Source organism: Lonchura striata, chromosome 2, assembly GCF_050655825.1.
Source record: "Lonchura striata isolate lonStrDom1 chromosome 2, ASM5065582v1, whole genome shotgun sequence".
Classification (NCBI taxonomy): domain Eukaryota; kingdom Metazoa; phylum Chordata; class Aves; order Passeriformes; family Estrildidae; genus Lonchura; species Lonchura striata.
The window spans coordinates 128,418,082-128,436,258 of record NC_140704.1 but is presented as its reverse complement, the minus strand read 5'-3'; the positions used below and the strand labels follow the sequence as shown (position 1 = coordinate 128,436,258).

Here is an 18,177-nt window from a genome sequence, read left to right as displayed (position 1 = left end):
TAATGAATCAAGCTTTAAAGTAAAACCCTTAACTTAAAAGTAAAACCCTCGATCTAAATATATATTATAGTCTTCATAACTTTGAAACAGAAGTTGAAAGTCTTTCTTAATAAAGTTTTTACTTAGAAACCAAAGTAAGAAATGGTTTTTAGTTTTTGCAGGATGATTACTGAAGGAGTAATGCCACATCATACCTCATCTCTGGCACTGCCCCATGCTTGCACTCCAGTGGGGAGGCTTGAGTAGTATGGTTGTTTCCAAGGAGCACAGTATCAAAAGTCTCCCTTGCCGAATAGTGATGGGAGGGAAATTGGCAAAGGCAAGTAGAGGTAACTGCAGAGAGAAACAAAACTATTTTTTTTAATTTACAGGTGGTTTATAGCTCCTGTTTCTGTGACTGAACATCCAAGAAATGTTGGTTGCCTGAGGCCAGGTTGTAAAGAACTGTTGAAAGTAAGCTGAAGGTTTCTAATGGCTTAAGGGTGAAAATATACAGTGAACTGCATAGAAAAACAGTCTATTATCAAGTGGCTTGTATGAGCTATAATTCATCAAGTGCATGAAGAGGACAGAAATTTTACCAGAAGTTGATACTGGAGGCAATAAGATGGCAAATTTGAAGGACAAGAAAAGCTGAACCATTTGAGAACAGCAAAGGATGGAGAAATGTGAAGTATAGGAAGTACATCAAAATAAAATGGTGTCAAAGTCTTCCATTCTATCTGTCTGTTAGACAGGACTATACAGGTTGGACTAGATCTTCCACAGAATTTGTGCTGAAACATTCTGGACTTGAAGGACCACCACAAGACTCAAGTAGATAAAAGAATATTAAGGATATATGAAAAAAAAAATAAAGTTACTGACAATATATGGCAGAGCAGTTAACTATCTGGAAAGATATACTGGAAATTTTCTTTGTTATCTCTGAACTATGAGTGCTAGTGAAGCAGAGCTTGAAATCAGAGGCATCCTGGTCATTAATCAATGTTTGCCAGGAAGTGAGGAACCTGATAGTTCAAATGACTATGGTCCTGAGCACTCCTCACATCAATGGCTGCTTGTGTAGGTGGCTGGATTTCCAGCAAAAGACACCATCTACTTCCAGACAGGGCAGATGTCTTAAAGGGAAATGGCTTCCAGAGACGTGGACGAATTAAAATGGAAAAACTCCATGTGGAGTAGGAGAAAGCTACTGGAGAAAGCCCACCAAGGAAAACTCTTGACTTTCTCTCATGATCACCTGCTTCTAAAGCAGAAAAGATTCTTTACATGTAGTCACTCTCAAGGGAAAGTTTAGAAAGAAGTTAGTATTTCCAAGCATCTGTTGAAAACTGAAGATGAGGAAGAGAATTAGTCTAAGCGTTGGATTTGGGCTTCTGCTTTTTCTGGCCATTGGCTGAAGAACCTGAGCTGCTTCTGTAACCTGAGTGTTTGCTCTATGATTTTTGTCTTTCCTCACTTCCATTTGCATGCATGGGGCTGACAATTAATTGGCATATTGACATATGAACTGTGTTTGAACTGGATGTGGATAAATTTGATGTGTAAGAATAGATTATCTGGTATCACAGTAAAAGTATTCTGCTATTTTTGGTTTTGGCTTTATATTACAGCTGTAGTCTGAGCTTGCAACCTTCTGTTGTCACTACATAGGTCTGTAAAGAAAACTCAGCAATGTATGGCACATTACATTTGCTGAAACTGAGTAAAATCCTACAATTTCATAAATAGAAGACAAAGATACCGTTTTTCCTTTGGTACAGACATGCACTTAGTCCATTAAAAGATTATTTAAAACCTTAATGATGAAAACTGAGTTCAGTCTGGCATTGGAGAGTAGGGAATGAGGGAGGATGTCCCTCTCCTGTGCTCTCAGCATTTTCCACACTAAAGGTTGTAGAGGGTAAGGAGGCAGCTGCTGGTGCTGCCCAGTACTTGTGCACATCAGCACCCCTGCCAGCAGAGCGTGTGCAGCTGCTCCTGCCCTGCACAGAGCCCTCCTCTGCAGCGGCTGAGCTGGAAATCCTGGGCAGGGAGGAAGGGAGGTGTGGTCATGCAAGGGAAGACCATGCAGCAGTGGAAGGGATGGAAATCAAATCTTATCGTAAACCCTTATTTGATGTTACATAATTTCTAGGGGCTGGATATTGGAGCTTGGGTATTTTCAGGCTTTTTTGTTACTTCAGTGCATTACTTATAAGTCAGTTTTAATGAAAATTGAAGGTAACAGCATTTCAATGATTCTCAGGCACTCAAAAAAAGGCTAATTGTAAATCTAAGAAGTTTTTTTTTAAAAAAATCATTAAATCAGAATTCAATTTGTGTTGTTTATATGTCTTCTCCTAATTCTGTATGATCACATGCTGACTGTTTTGTCTTCCAGGCAGATTTTCTTGGTAATGTGTCATCTGTTTGTGTGTGAAGAAGTGTAAAGTGTCTAATTCTTTCTACTGTTTACGTTCATAGAATAGTAACTCTTGTTTTGTTCTTGAAGCAACTGCTAAAAGCCCCTCAGTGGAAGCACTAGAAACAATTAAATCATCAGTCCTAAATATGCATTAATGATGTGATACACTTTACAGAATACAGCAAAATTACTGTGGCAAGTATATTTCCTGTGAACTTAAAATTGCTTGCACCATTTTCGTAACTGCCAAAGTTTGACATCTACAAACAGAGATCTGTGGAGAGAGGAATATATTTTACTACATAAATATATCTATGTATAATATATTTATATATAATAAATATATCAATTAATTTTTTGGATTATGAAAAGGAGGAATAAGTTGGAAGAGTTGACATAGGAATTTCAGTTTATTGGTGCTGTTACTATCTGGGGACAATACAGCTTGGATATCTCCAATGTCAGATCAGCAATAATTTACAAGTATTTTAAAATCCAGTTTGCCAGCTCAAGAAGGCAGCTGGATTTCTCTGAGCAAGTGCATGTGATGTGGAAGTACCTGTGCTCAAGGCAGGAGAAGCTGCCACTTTGTTGGGCTGTTACTTTACTTGGCGGTTTGGGTTGTTGGATGGGTCACCTCACAAGTAGGTCTGCCCCTGTGAAACTGTAGCTGCCCAGGGAAGTGTAGCTGCCCAGGGAATGGATTTCACAAGAAAATCTAGGTCCTGTGCTTTGTTTTGCTTGCTGTGAAGGTGGAGTGGCTTGGTTCTGATGAGTGTTTGGGGTCTTCCCTCCAACCTTGCAATAGTTTGCTTAATAAACATCAGCACATTGTATTCCAGAGTGGCAGTGTCTTTGTTAAGACACCTGTTTGCTTGGGAAGTCTTTGCTTGTGAGAAGAGGCAGACCAGAAGATATGGGAAGTGCTGGCAGAGACAACCTGGAGTTGCTCCTGGGTGTGTGTCCCTGCTCACTACTGCTGGATGGTCTCCTCACAGAGATCCTGCTGCCATCACTTGCTCCCCTTTGCCTTCTGGCAGTTGAGTTGGATCATAGCAAATTATTTTTATGCTCCTGAAAAAAACGTCATTTACAAATACAGCTTTTAAAGAATCCAGCATGTGGCTGTAAGGAAGTGCTTTAGTTTTTTGGTTATGTTTAATCTGGAAAAATTCTGAATTTTTTCCCTGAAAATTTAGGAGGAAGGCAGCTAGGATTTCTTTTGCATAGCTGTGCGGCACAGATGTGTGTGCATTAAAGATATGTTGTTTATAATCTGGTTTCTGACATTCTAATTCAAATACCTTTTTGAATTAACATAAAGAGGTTGATAGCTTTATCAAATGGACAAAAATTGCTTATTTTCCTGGCTGGTCTTTAACATCTTCGAGAAATTAATGGCAGTTTCAGAATTTATGAAGGACAAAGAAATGGTATTCACTAATTCAAATAATTAATTAGAAGCAAATGCCTGTGTGTAGTGGGTTGTTTCCCATTTTAGGTGAATTAAAGGAAAATTTAATAATTGCTTTCAATTTTTCAGGCAGCTAACATCAAGCGTGAAATGACCTTCCATGCATTTCAACAGGAGGATGTAAAAAGTGACATCAGTCGAAAACTGCCAGACCAACAGTTTCTCCTGTTCACCACAAAGGAGGAAGATTTAAAAACAGCAGAGACCAAAAAACTTAACAGAGCTCATGAGTATGAAAAAGAAAACACTCGTTCTGTTTGTCTTCTGGAACAGAAGCGCAAGGTTGTTTCTTCAAATATTGATGTGCCTCCAGCAAGGTGAGTTTGATTTTTTGGTTGTGTTTTGTTTTAAGCTTTATTTCTTTTTCTTCCCTGCCACTTTTTTTAATGGGACATTAGATTTTAAATGGACATTAGATGCAAGTTTGGTAAACAGCACTATGAACTGCTAAGACTAGAGTTTGTGCCCAGGCAGTCTGAAGTCAATCACAACCTTCCTATTTCAGGGATCTGCTAGGAAATTAAAACAGTAGTAGCAGAAAATGAGAGCATCTGCACAGTAGGGCTTGCTATTGCTTTTGCATTGTTTTTGCTTTTAAAATGTGCTGCAGCTGAGGTACTTGGAGAAGAGGATGTGTCTTAAGAGGAAGAGATTGTTGACTCAGCTTCAGCCTGAGAAGTAATCTTCTAAATTAGTCACAGAATCATTTTACCTGCTAGCAATTTATTTTTCAAATTTTTTACTGTCATACTTGTAGACACTTTATACTCATTGGGTATTCTGTGTTGCAAGATAACAAGTGCTTTTTTTTTTTCTTGTTCATGTTAGCATCAGTCTGTCTGTAAATATTTCTGCTTAATCTGCCTGGTAAATTTACTTGCACATAATTCAGTAAAAGGCCTTTCAAGTTTATGATACTACTTAAAAAAAATTGTAGTCAAAACAGATGTTTAGTTTTTCAGTTTGCTGGCTTTCTGAAAACCAACATTACCAGCAGGTTCTACTATATCATCCAGAACAAGATGACTTGATGTTTTTCTCTGGCTGTCATAGATGTCATTTGCACTGAGTCCATGAGCATTTTTACAGGATTTTACCCCCATATATATGTAGTAAAAAGCTATATATAATAACCTTGAAATGTTAGGATACTTATATGAGATTTTCACTAGTAATCAACCTTGTAATGTCTGAGTGCCCTTCTCATTCATCCTGTGTGTCTCAAAGCAAATAGGATCACAAGAACATATAGGTCAGGAGGGAACTCAGGAAGTCACCTAGTCTAACCTTCTGCTCAAACCATATGTTAGCACTTCCATTTAACAACTCAGGCTGCTAAGGTACAGGGTTTAAGTGCATTTTTGTGTGACTTCATGCAGATAATCTACTTGAAGAAGTAGTCAAGCCCCCATTTTCTATAGCTTCAGGATCCTCCTTCCTTGGAGGGATGGATATTTTTTCCCCAATGAGCTGGAAAAGAGGATGAATAAACATCTTTATTGCCTTCTTAAGGCTAATTATGACACTAGTTGTGAGAACAGGATGCTTAAGATGATAGGAAATAAGTTCATTTACAAAGGTGTCATCTAAAGTTGTTTTTTCCATCTACATGTATTTTATTAGGAGCATAAAAATTACTGTGTTATGTCGTTGTGTGTTTTCAGACATGCAGGTTGAGCTCCAGCATTAGCAGAATTAAAGAATGGATCAGGAAAGAAACCTGGAATTTATGTTCAGTAGCGTAATAAATATTTTGGTCATTCTTGATACATATTTCCAGTCAAATTCAAGTTTTACTTTGAAGCCGAGGTGAATTATTAGGCCATTTGTCTGCAGCTGACGGGAAGAACACTAAAACCTTTGCTTGGAGACCTTACAAAATATTTGCTGTTATAATTGAATGTTGTAATGAACCCAGCCTCTCCTCCTAGGCAGCACAGTTTCATCTCTAAGTCATGTTCTCCAAGACTCCATGCATTTCTTGCCTCTTTCTAGGCCCCTTTCCAGCTTCTGTCTTGGACTGTGCTGAGAGAGCTGCATGTTCCTCAGAGGTGAATTCCTCATTCCTTTGCCTCCTGGCAGGACTCGTTGGGTCGACTGTCCTCTCTTCTGATGAGAAAATTCACCTGCCTTTGCAGATTTGTTATACCCAGCTGTGGAAGGTTGTCTTGAATAAATCAGATACTGTTTGCAATTATGTGGGACAAATAAGGGATTTAATATGGTCTTAATTTCTTATTGCTACATATACCCTCTTTACAAATAAACTCCAATTTTTTTATTTTGTAAAGAGAGTATATATAGTAATAAGTGAAAGTGAAGCTTGTTATTTATTTTGTTTTGAAACCTTAGTGGAACTGAGTGGAACCCATTTCACTTCAGATGCTGAAGTGAAAGATAACATTACATTTTGCAGTATCCAACTAAACCCATTACAATATTTAAGTGATTTTGAGTCATTACAATATTTAAAATATTTTGAAATCAAAGCTTTGGATTCGTTATTAGCCAGGGGCATATGAGTATGTCCAAAGGAGCTCTGAAAAAGTGTTTGCAAAAGAGATATTAAGAGGTGGGTAAATTTACTTCACTTTTTCCACAAAATGAAACAAAGGCCATCCCTTCTTAGTTGTTTTAAGGATCTCATAGAATAAGAATGGAAATCTTTGTGAGGCACTGTATCTAAAATAACTAACAGTTCAGCAAAACACCAGAATAATATTTCTTGGAGGCATTCAGCTTCAGGGCTTTCATTATTGCTTATGGACTCTGAAATTTTAGAAATGTTAAAATATCTTAACTGAGTCCTAGTGTTCTGTATGCCTGGTAGTCAGATGCATGGAAATTATAGTAAAATAAATATTTCATTGGATGCAGAATTTTTAAGTTCATTGTTTACATTTTTATTTAATCTTGTGAAAAATACTACAGACATTTCTCCCTATGTTATGTCCTGTACTAGAAGTGTCTTTTGGATTAAGACAGGAAGAGATCATGACTTTTTCATACTGATTTTTATTTTTGGAATGCAAGAAATTAAATGACAGTTAACAACATTAATTCTTTCCCTTTTCAGATTTCTTCAGCTGGTCATTTTGAACAAAAATTATCTGAGCTAAATTGTGTTCCTTCTAATGAAATGCAGATAAGCATAAATGAAACTGTTCAGCTGGAGCAAATGAATTATTTGATATAATGAGGAAATTTGAATTCTTTATTTCTTCCTTTGAATATTGAATTTATTGTCAGTTTGATGCATAAAGAACTGCAGTATTGGAAAAAGTGGTCTGGCTTTGAACTGCAGTTATCTCTGAGAATTGAGATGTTATCTGTAGAAGAGAGGAAAATACACTTTCAGTTGATCTCCAGTTCAAGCAGCAGCAATCAAACACAGCCAGATACACGGATCTGAGTAGTGAAAGGCCATTTTGTAAAAAGAGAGTGGTATCACTGTGGGACTAATCCCCTTGTCTGGTGGGCAGAAGCAAGCCCAGGTTTGCCAGTATTTCAGACATCTATGTCTGTAGAGGTCAAATGTAATCAGAGGTGATGTTCCCAGTAGACAGAGGTGTGGAAGTTAACAGGACCTTCTTGCTCATTTGTATTTTCTTCAGATACTTACGAAAGGATAGTTCCAAAGCATGTCAATAATAAAGACATGAAAGAACCTGGACTGCTGATACAGTGGGTGTGAGGATGTGAGGAGAGACCCAGTGCAGGCCACATACATAGGGAATGGCTTCTACCTTTTGGAAGAAGGGTGGGTGTTGGAGAGCAGTGGATGAAGTTTCTTTTCTTTGAGTAAAATGTGAGAATAAATGTCTGAAAATGATGGTGATGTTAAAGGCCTTTTTAGACTGAAGTGTTTTGACCAATGGTAGCTGGAATCCCTTCAGAACTTTAATGCAGTAGTGTCCGAGGAGGTCCTTTCAGGCGTTCTGAAAGGCACCAGGCATGCATCACTTCTACCCCTCTGATAGGTAGGTTGATTTGAATAAATCAGCATATTTTCTTTTGTTAGTCTTCTGCTAGATGACCTCAAAATATTGTGAAATTTGTATTATCCTCTTGATGCATCATCCTCCTTTTCCCCAGCCCTCCTGTACTCTGTTATCTCTGAAGAAAAGAACAAAAGATAAATTTTCTAACTGCCTATCTTTTTCTACATAGTTTATGCTGCTAAAGGACAAGCCACTGCTAAACATCAGCTGCTTAAACACTTCCTTATAGTGTTAAAATAGTTATTGTGCAATAAACCCTAGCTGCTGTGCACTTAGGTTTCACTGCTGTTAAGCAGTGACATTTACCATGACAATAATATATTGGATTTTGCTATCTTCTGATGCTTTTATATTAAAAAAGCTGTTCTATTACTGTGAAATTAATTTTTATTCCTGTACCTATATTTTATCTACTAATTAGTTTATAATTTAATGGAAAAATATATTAAATAATTGAAATAAAGTAATTAAATATCTCTAGGAATTCTCTCCAGCATTGTCTCTTTAGGTCTTTGTAGAATAGCTACAGAAAGCTGGGGCAAAATGAATTTCAGCCATGTTTCCTGACCATCATTATAAAGAAATAGTACAGATGGTGATGTATTTTCATGCAGAAATTATTTTCTTGCCTGGCCTCTCCAGGAACATAGCTCTGGGCAGCCTTCTGATTAGAGAGTGTTGTTGATCTCTAAGGCCTGCTGGGCATGATTGATTATGCACCATGCATTCCATGGAAACATTTGCATATTTTCATAGCCAAAACTCTCCAGGAGCCTGACTTAAAGATCAAAAGCAGTATCTGCTTAACTATGATAACCTCACCGGAAGGACTTCCCAATCTGCTTGTAGAGGGAAGAACCTGCTGATCAAATTGTGCTTTTCTGTTTATCTAGAGGTGGTGTTTATTCAGAGATTGTCTTCTATTATTTTTCTTCATCTGTTTTGAACTAGTCCTCAGTTTTCTTGGGGGAGTTTCTTTCCTGTATATCTCACAATTTTTGTTGAGGGGATTGATGGGGCAGCCTCAGAGGGTATCAACTATTTGTTGGCTGCTGAGGATTTTCAGCTTAATTGAGTGAAAACAAAAGGCCAAGAAATCAGGCTGTGCTTCGGAGCTACTGTGAGCTTTCGAGCCCTCTAAATTTCTATGCTACTTAGAAACTTTGATAACAGTTGTTTTTATAACTAAAACTATTCCCCACGTCATTCCCGTATTTCAGAGCTTCTGTAAAAAAATCTGATAGTTGGCAATACCATGCATTTAAAAGCAGCTTCTCCAAACATATACACCAGTGAATTATTGAAGTAGTAATTGTTGCTTTGTTTACTACAATTGTTTAGTTAAATATGTGTGCAGCTTGATTGAATTTTACCCAACCAGTCAGTAAAACTTGATTATATTTAATATTGATGGTAGTAAACTGCTAGTCATGGTCTGCTACAAAATGGTGTGGTGCCTTCTAGGATCAAACTGATGACAGAAAAAAGTCTTATCCAAAGAGCAATCAGAGGAAGGGTCTGTGAGCATATTTTGAAATATAAACCTATGTATTTCTTGATGCTGTTTTCTGGTGCTACATTTCCTTTGCATTCTAGAAGGACTGTAGATGTCTTTTGAGCTCTGGATGCCTTTCATTTGCCTGCATTATGCAAAAGCAGGGCAGCAGAAACTTCTTTGAAAATGGTAGATTAAACTGCTAATAAAAACTAAGCACATAGTTTGACAGAGCCAAACCACAGTTCCAGAAGTCACCTTGCATATCTGGAAGGCCATCTTCAGGGCCAGTTCAATTTATTTTCATCACTTGTCTTGGATGTACTGGATGGCCTATCCAGCAGGATTTTGCCAGCATAATTTTCTAGTTAAAGCACAGATCTTGGATTAGTTAACATTTCTCTTGAGGTCTTTTTTCCAGTAATGTTTAAAGCAGAAGGAATATTAATCTCCTGAATAAAGAAACATGCTCTTGCATGTTCCTTACTTGTAATGTTTCATATTTGATAATGATTCTCACACAAAAGGCCATAATGGCAACTATGTGTGATTGTGGGTTTTGAGCCTGGCTTACCATAATTGATTCAGTGAGAGCAGGATGTGATTTAACAGGGATAGACCTAATAAGGATACAGCTGAAGCTTACTTCTCTTGGAAGAGTGACTCTCTCTTTGGTGGGACCTTTTCTATCACTTGGTCATCATTTCTGAGTTCATTGTTCCCAGATTTCCATTTTATTAATGTTAGAAGAGGGAACTTTAACACCAACTGATGACTTTGGCCATCTAGATTTTTAGCCAGTGTTAGTTTCCATTTTTTTCCATTCACTTGCTACCCAGTGAAAAATATAATGTGTGAAAATTTGATGGTACAATTAAGTGTGGTAAAGTGAAGTTGTTCTACAGCCTGACTTGGAGTCAGTATTATTTTAAGTTAACTATTATTTTCAGATGAAGGCTTTGCTTGTGCATGTGTATATATATATATATATATATATATATATATATATATATGTATGTGTATAAGTAACTTTCCCATTTCTCTAGGAAATCCTGTATTCAAAGCACTGCTTTGAAGATCTGTCTTCATTTGTTGAAGTATACCTACATCTCTTAAAAATCTTCTTATGCTGGTAGCCAGTACCAAAGGCTAGGTAATTTTATCTGTGTGATGGCAGTTGCCAACAGACAGTGATCTCATTACGAAGCAAATTTCAATGAATTCCTCAAAAGTGGCACAGAGGAAAAATGTGTCCCTAATCTGCAGCGACTGTTAGGCGCTGGTTCATGAAGAGCTGCATTCAGTCAGCACTGCTGCTCTCTGTGTTAGCCATTGATGTGAATGCACGGCTTGTTCTCAGCTCTTCAGTTCCCTTAAAAAATGGAGTGTAATTTCAAAACATTCCTCAACAGCAGGCAATATTCAATAAGAGTAATTTCTTTGTGGCTTGTGTTAGCTGTGGCACAAAAAAATTCCTCTTGAAATGCCATCTGTGCTGAGAAAAAGAAAAAAGTCAATGAGTACATGGTTTATAACTTGTGTATCTGTGAAAAACGTGCAAGAACGGGCTACTGTATATATGGTTACGCAGATTACACACATCATAGCTATGTTCATAGCTATAATTTTATTTAAATGCTGTAAAATTAAAATATTCTAGTTTCTTAAGTGGTATTTGATGTTGTATCATTGAGGTCATCAAATACACAAAGCCTCTCATTCTGAGAGTCATAGTTATTTGTAAAATATATTTTGAAGTTTTTGTCTTAACTCAATTAGCATCATATGCATAAAAACATCCATTTTACATCTTTTGAAAAAAGGAGATAGAAAGTGTTATTCTCCATTTATAGTATTATGCTTGCATTGTGTGTATGAGGAGTTATAAATATTTTGTTTATATCTCTAAGACAAATACACTACAGTGAAACTCCTATGACTCTTATATGTGGTGTGTTACCTGTATAAGTGGTTTGTATCAAGAAAGGCTATTTTAAGATCTTTTATTAATAACTATAAGAAATATTTATATTATTATTTATATGCATCAGATACCTGTTTTGCCTATTACGACTTCAGGTTTTGTGACAATAAGGGTGTTGTCAAAGAAGGGAGCACTTAGTCATTTAAAAATATCAGTATCTAAAATCAGATACGTATGTAAATTAGTTTTTTCTAAAGGCCTGTTTTTATTTGAAGCAGAACCCCATCTTCTTGTGGTTTTGCTAATCTGCATCATAATATAGTCTATAACTCTTTCTTCTCAAATCCCCAATCATTTTGAGAACATGGTGAAACAGAAGTGATGCTAAATACACAAGGTCTGTATAAAGCCTCTACGAGTTTTGATCTGCCGTTAGTCTTTCAAAAAAGACGCAGTCTGATCTTGTTACTGAAGCAACACTCAGTAACATGGTATTGCACCACACCTGTACTATGTGTGGAAAGCCTAGCTCCATACCTGGATAAATAGCTGCTCTTTGGAAGCTTGCAAAATTTTAACCTGATCACAGATTTCTTAAGCCAACAATAAAAAATAGTTTCCGTTCTTCAAGTATGATAGTCAAGATCAATACAAAAACAGCTTTGCAATTTTGCATGGGTCTCTATTTGAAATTCTGCCATAAGAATTCCTGCAAGTGATCTGATACTGTGACCTCAGCCCATCTATGCTTGGTACCCAGTGATAAGAACAGAGGTAGTAGCATCTTCAGAGGACTGGGGGAAACTGCTTAGAATATGAACTGCTATACTACTAGTTATCCCAGCAGAGAAGGTTCATCCCAAAGTACTTTGCTTCTTTGCTCTTCCATCAAATGAGTACAATGAAATTAGGTTAGAAATCTTGCTAAAATTATTTCACATTCCCAAGCAATTTTTTTTTACACTCTGCATAAAACCAATGCATAAAACCAATGTTTAGAAACATTTGTTTGTTCTCATTTTGGGATAAAACATTTTCTCTTAGTGGATGCCTATGTGATAGCCTCCTTGGGAAACTGAGGGGAAAAATATAGAATAAAATTGCCAAAATACAGTAGCAGAGTTTCCTTAATTATACATTATACTAAATTCTAGGTATCTGAGTGTTGTCCTTCCTTCTTTCCAGGGGGCCTACCAGAAGTCCACTTATGGCTGGACAACTGAGCTGTGTTATCCTATGGAAATAGTTGTCCTCTGCAGTATCAACACCAGCATACTGAACTGAGGCTGCTGCTCTGTTGACATATGCATTTTTTTATAGTAATGGCAATATTCCAGATGGTAAATGGAGTCAACAGCCAATTGATGCTTTTAGTAAATTATTCTTATATTATAAGTTGTTGTAACTGCTGCTCCTAATTTGATTTGGTTTGTTACCCAAAACTTAATGCCATGGCTGTTTGTTTGAGGAAGAACAGAGGGTGATATTTCCTGAGTAGCAGATGTACTGTCATTATCATCAGCTTTATAATGCAGTGTAGAGCATGTGTTTAGGTAATGCTTTCCCCAGGAAAACCTCTGTTAAATACTTTGTAGTCTTAATCTTGTATGTGAAGGACATTTTTCATCCCATCCTGTGTTCCCAAGCTTACACTCCCTGCTGTGTATGTTAATTTGGACCATGCCTTTTGTTTTCGTTGTGTATGTCCAATTGGTTCCTCCCTTGAAGGCAGGCAGTGATATAAGGTGTTAAAAAAGGCACTTAGTACTTTCTTATACACACACACAGTGCCACATACTGTGCTGTTACCTGATGGCTTGGTGTGAGGAGATTCCTCACTTGGCTGGATGAGGAGGGAGAAGATGATGAATAGGGTATGCTGGGCTTATTTTGAAATTTCTTTGTAATGAAAAGTGTCTGTGAAAAAAGGTTTGATGTCACTTCCTTATAAGCCTGTGCTGACACTTTAGAGAATGTTTTGGCTGCTCTTTCCTAGCTTAACTCCTCATAACTGCATGCTGAAGTCACAGACTGTTGTCAGTGCCCTCCTGGATTAAATGATTTGTTATTTTCTCTCTAATAGAAAGGCTATTAGTATGGGGAATATTTGCGTTATCTCTTGCTTTTTAGTGTTGCTTAATTTATCTTATATAATGGTAGTTGTTTTCATGGGCCCTTGGCTCCAAGATTACAGATGAGTAGTCACAGTAAGTGCAGAGTAGCTATTAAATAATACGTTTATGGATGTGTATACACACACACATTTTTTTTTTTAATTGGGGGTAAGCATTTGTTTGGTGATATACTTGTGTGCTCATCTCTAGTATCCAGAGAAATGTCTTCCTGATATTTAATCTTTTTAAATTAATGTTTCTACTTCAAGTACCTATCTAGAGTACTTTTAGATCACAGGAATAATAACAGCAGTAGTAAATATCTAATCAATGCTGAAAGCCCTTTAAAATATGTCCCATAAAAAGGCTTGTGGTTACACTTACTGTATTTTGTGGTGTATATTTGATGATAACGTTGACAGAAATCCAGGGTATTACAAAGGAAGATACACTACTCTCATGCTAATCTCTGAATAGCAGGGGAATGCACAATTGTGTCATTTTATTATGTTCTGATCTCAGTAAAAAGCTTGAAGAGAAAATCTGTGTTGAATGTGTAGTATGGGTCTTACCAAACTAGATATGTATTGCATGTATAATAAATCATTAACATTAAAGCAGTTCAAAACCAAGCTTTCACATCTTGATTTAAGACACAATAAACATGTCTTTTATTGGTCCTACAGATAGAAGCTTTGAATTACATTATGCAACAAATGTTCTTAGTTATCTTTGGTTGGGTTTTTTTTCCCCCTTTGGATTTTTTTTTGGCAACCTGTTGTGCAGACATCCAAACTGCTCACACTGTTAATTGAGTTTGCCTGTCATTATTATAGCAGAGGAATATGGGAGACAACATTTCTGCAGTGAGGAGTTGGATTTGAGAGCCAGGGAAAAATACAGTTGCTGTGAAAGAAACCATGACAACTCAGTAAATGTCCCACCTAGCAGTGCTCCCCATCTGTCTGTGGATTCCTTCTACGGGACAAGGATTGAGGTCTCAGCAGCTGCTGCCCCTCAGTCATGGTTGTAGCTTAGCCTCCAGAGCATTTGGAGCTGTTGGCCTCATTTCACCAGGGAAATGAGTTCACCTCATTTCAGCCCCCCCAAGATGGAGGGGCTGCCTGGGTACAGCTGAGGAGACTCTGGCTCCTAGGTAGTTTTTAGTATATACACCCAGTAAAATACAGCCCTTATAACAGGGCTGCAGTTCATCACAGTACTTCAGTGTCATTAGTACCCTTTAAAGTACTGTTGACCCTTGTTACTTGCCTCTCAGTGGTCTTAGAAGGATGACTTGCTTACTTACTACAAATGTATCAGAAACAGGAAATATGGAAGATAAAATCTTCAGTTGGACTTCAAAATCGAGAACAAGCTGTCCTTCAGTTCATTCCTATACTGGGGTCAAATACTTAGCCATTCTCTGTGTTTCTGCCTTTCTTACCTACTTTCTGAAATTAAAGCTTGTCTGAGCTAAATGCATCCCTTGATATCATGGGAGTTCAGAAAGCATCTGGCCTAGAGTGCCCTCTTGCTTTGTAAGATGTGGCTCACTGTGCTCTGTAGCCTCCCACCTTTTGCTGTGTATTCATTCTCCTCCTCCCACTTGCTCTGCCCAGGTTCCATCTGTGGGTATGCCTCTTCTCTAGCAATCCCTTAAGATCACCACTGACTCTGCAAACCTCACCTTCTTTGAAATACTTGACATTTTTCATGGTCACTCTTCTAAAGCATTCCCTTCAGTTCCAGTGATGAAAAAAAATTTTCTTCCACTACAAAAGATAAATTTCAAATCATCTTATGCTTTTCTGATGTATTCTATAAACCATGTATGGAAAATGTTGTATTATCCTTATTAAGGAATTAAAAAGTTCCCATATTTTGCACTAACTGTATATTTGTGTGCCTGGAAAAATATCCAAGCAACCTTCCCTTGCCTCACCACATTGTGAAGGAAGGCTTCTGAGTGCTGTGCAAGCTCATAGAGAGAAGGAAGTAGCTGGGAAAAAGCAAATCTGGCTAACTACATACATGAACCCAGTTGTAGTTTTTTTGCTACTATTTTCATGAAATAATTAACATTTGGTATATGATTATACCCAGTTTTTATTTGGGAGAGAGCAGTGAACAACAGACAAAAGTTCAAAATCTGCTTTGGTTGGTGGGAAGTGTCTTCATGTCTGTGAGCTAGCCAAAACTAACAGATTTTAATAAGCAAGGGCAGATGTGTATACATGCTAGGATATGTTTTTACACAACACTAAATCACCAACAGGATAATTAAAATTTGCTGAGTAACTCCTGTGGTGAGGCCACAAACAACATGCACATTATTTTCTTTATGTAAGCAGTGAGGCACAAATTGTTTCCCATTTCTGTAAACAGTACAACCTAAAGAAAACATTTGACTTTGAAAAAGCTTATCTTTCTAACTACAAACAAACACAACAAATATAAAAAACCAACAAACTAAAAAATGCCAAACACAAAATCCCAAAGCAAGCCCCACAAGCCAAGTGAAGGATAGACAGCCAAAACCCTGGAGAAAACCATTATGAACACATGGATAATTTCCTCTGTTCCTAAACCAGTTTTGTCAGTATATATTGCTAAGTCTAATGAGTTGGGTTTATTTACACTATACTTGAGACAAAACACACACAGTTATCTCTAGACAATGACAGGAACCTGCCAGTTCTGCACAAATGTGACTGCATATCTGTTATGGAAATTACGTTTTATGGGCTTAAGGGTACCTTGCTTCCTCCCAGCACATAAAACTGGGTCCTTTTTGGGCTATTGGGAAATGTTGTTCATTGTAACTCACTAGGCCAGCTACCAGTGGAAGACAGGCTGGAGATGGGAATGAGCAGTGCCACGGTGTACACAAAGTGGGCTGCTCTTGCTCTGCTGAAGCAAAAGGACGCTGCTGCTGTGCAGCCTCCTTAGTTGATTTCAGTGAAAGCAAGCTGTGACTATCATCTGCAGTACTCAACTTGCAGAGAAAGGTTATGGAATTGATAAAAGACTTTACAGAAATCTAGGTGGTAATTGATAAAGATTTCCCTTGGAACATATCCATGTATATATGCATAGAGTAAACTCTTTATGCTAGAGTTTATCTTGATGGCAAAATGGATATGCTGTCGTTGCTGCAGAGCCTTGCCTTGTTGATACAGAGAATTGATGTTGTTTTAATGGAGAATATTTGAACAGATTTTAACAACCTTAAAATCATACCATGTTCTGTTTAAAAAATATGCCCAAACTCTATTGCTTAGGATATGCATGACTGCATATTTTATTTCTGGTATATTGCCATATTTCCTGTATCATCAGCTATGACAAATAATTGCTCACTTACTACACTGGTAGCTTAAATACTGTTGCCTCAGAGATGTGTTTAAAAGATATGAAAGATACTGGCATAATATAATTTATAGCATTGGAATAGAATAACCATAGGTTAAAAACCCTCCATGGGGCATATAGATCATGCAAGATAAGTTGTATTTGCCCCTTTTGATAACTGTTTTGTTAATCTGTTCTTCAAAGTCTGTACCTGTTGGTAGGTCATCATTTGGAAGGGCAGTCAGTTCCAGGATTTAAATATTTTTTGTGCTGTAATTTTTTTCTAATAACAGATAAAATCTTCATTATTTTTGCATGCATTGCCTCTTCCCCATGCCCCAGTGGGCATGGAAACAATATAACCTTCTTTATTTATTTATTTTCTCTGCCATTGTTTCACATATTGGAACTGACACCATATATCCAATTGCTATTTAATATAGATTGCATGAATAAACTTGAAAATGAGCATCCCATGAGTGATCATCCCATTTCATGGTGTCATAGACGTTCAGGCTTTGGTCTTTTGCCAAAGGCAAGGGATTGAAGTACCCTCTGGAGCACCCTCTGGGAAGCTGGGGTTCAGATTTGGGATGGGGACGAGACTGACACCAACCAGCACAGACACACAGTGGCAGAAACCCTTGAGCACAAACAGGAACCAAAGATGCCTGTGGTTGTTCACAAGGAATTTTGTTGGTCATGCCTTTTAAGCCTCTGTATTTTCTGTGGTTTCATTATTCTTTTTTCCCCCTCTGCCTCTTTTCTCCTGTTTTAACACAAAGGTAAAATAGTGGTAGAGAGGATTAGAGGAGCTCCAGCACTAGTTCAGTACCTGTGTGAGGTTAGTGAGTAGAATAACCAGGTGAGATTGATGGCATTTTAGTGTGCTGATACTAGTAACCTGTTTTGAAAACTGAATCCAGCACTTGTTTTTCCACATTGATGCATTGTATGGGCACAGCTTGGACCTGACCCAATCTGCTGTAGTTCATGTATGGTTGGAAGCCAAGAAAAGCACTTCTATCCACCAAAGAATGACATGAGAACCTAGTTTAGAGAAAGCATATTTGTTGTTCACTTGCAAAGCAGTAGTCTTATTGCTACTGCTAGCTCTGCAATTTAAACTGAAAGGTCTCATTTTTTTATAATGCTTATTATGCTTCAGCTGCGCTTTCTGCCCCCACCTCCTTGCTTCTGTGTCCCCCAAAATGTATGTAGGCCCCCAACAGCAGAGTGCTGCTGGAGTGAGGGAGGCTTGCTTTGGGGATTCAGTGCTTTGAACACAGTTTGTTTACAGCAGGTATAAAACAGAAGTATTATTTTACACTCTGGAGGAACAGGGAAGTTGGCAACCATCCATCTGTGCAGCTTTGAAACTTGATTACTATTTGTTTGAATAGTG

The 18,177-nt window shown here is 37.5% G+C and overlaps 1 protein-coding gene across 2 annotated transcripts in view; it reads left to right on the top strand.

Moving 5' to 3' along the window:
• Window positions 1-18,177, top strand: part of ZNF704 (zinc finger protein 704) — a 105,353-nt gene that overhangs the window by 21,199 nt on the left and 65,977 nt on the right. For both annotated transcript variants that reach the window (XM_085572284.1, XM_021550571.3), the window contains exon 2: window positions 3,954-4,201. In XM_085572284.1, the coding sequence (XP_085428410.1) occupies window positions 3,954-4,201 (248 nt within the window). The remainder of the gene's footprint in view (window positions 1-3,953; window positions 4,202-18,177) is intronic.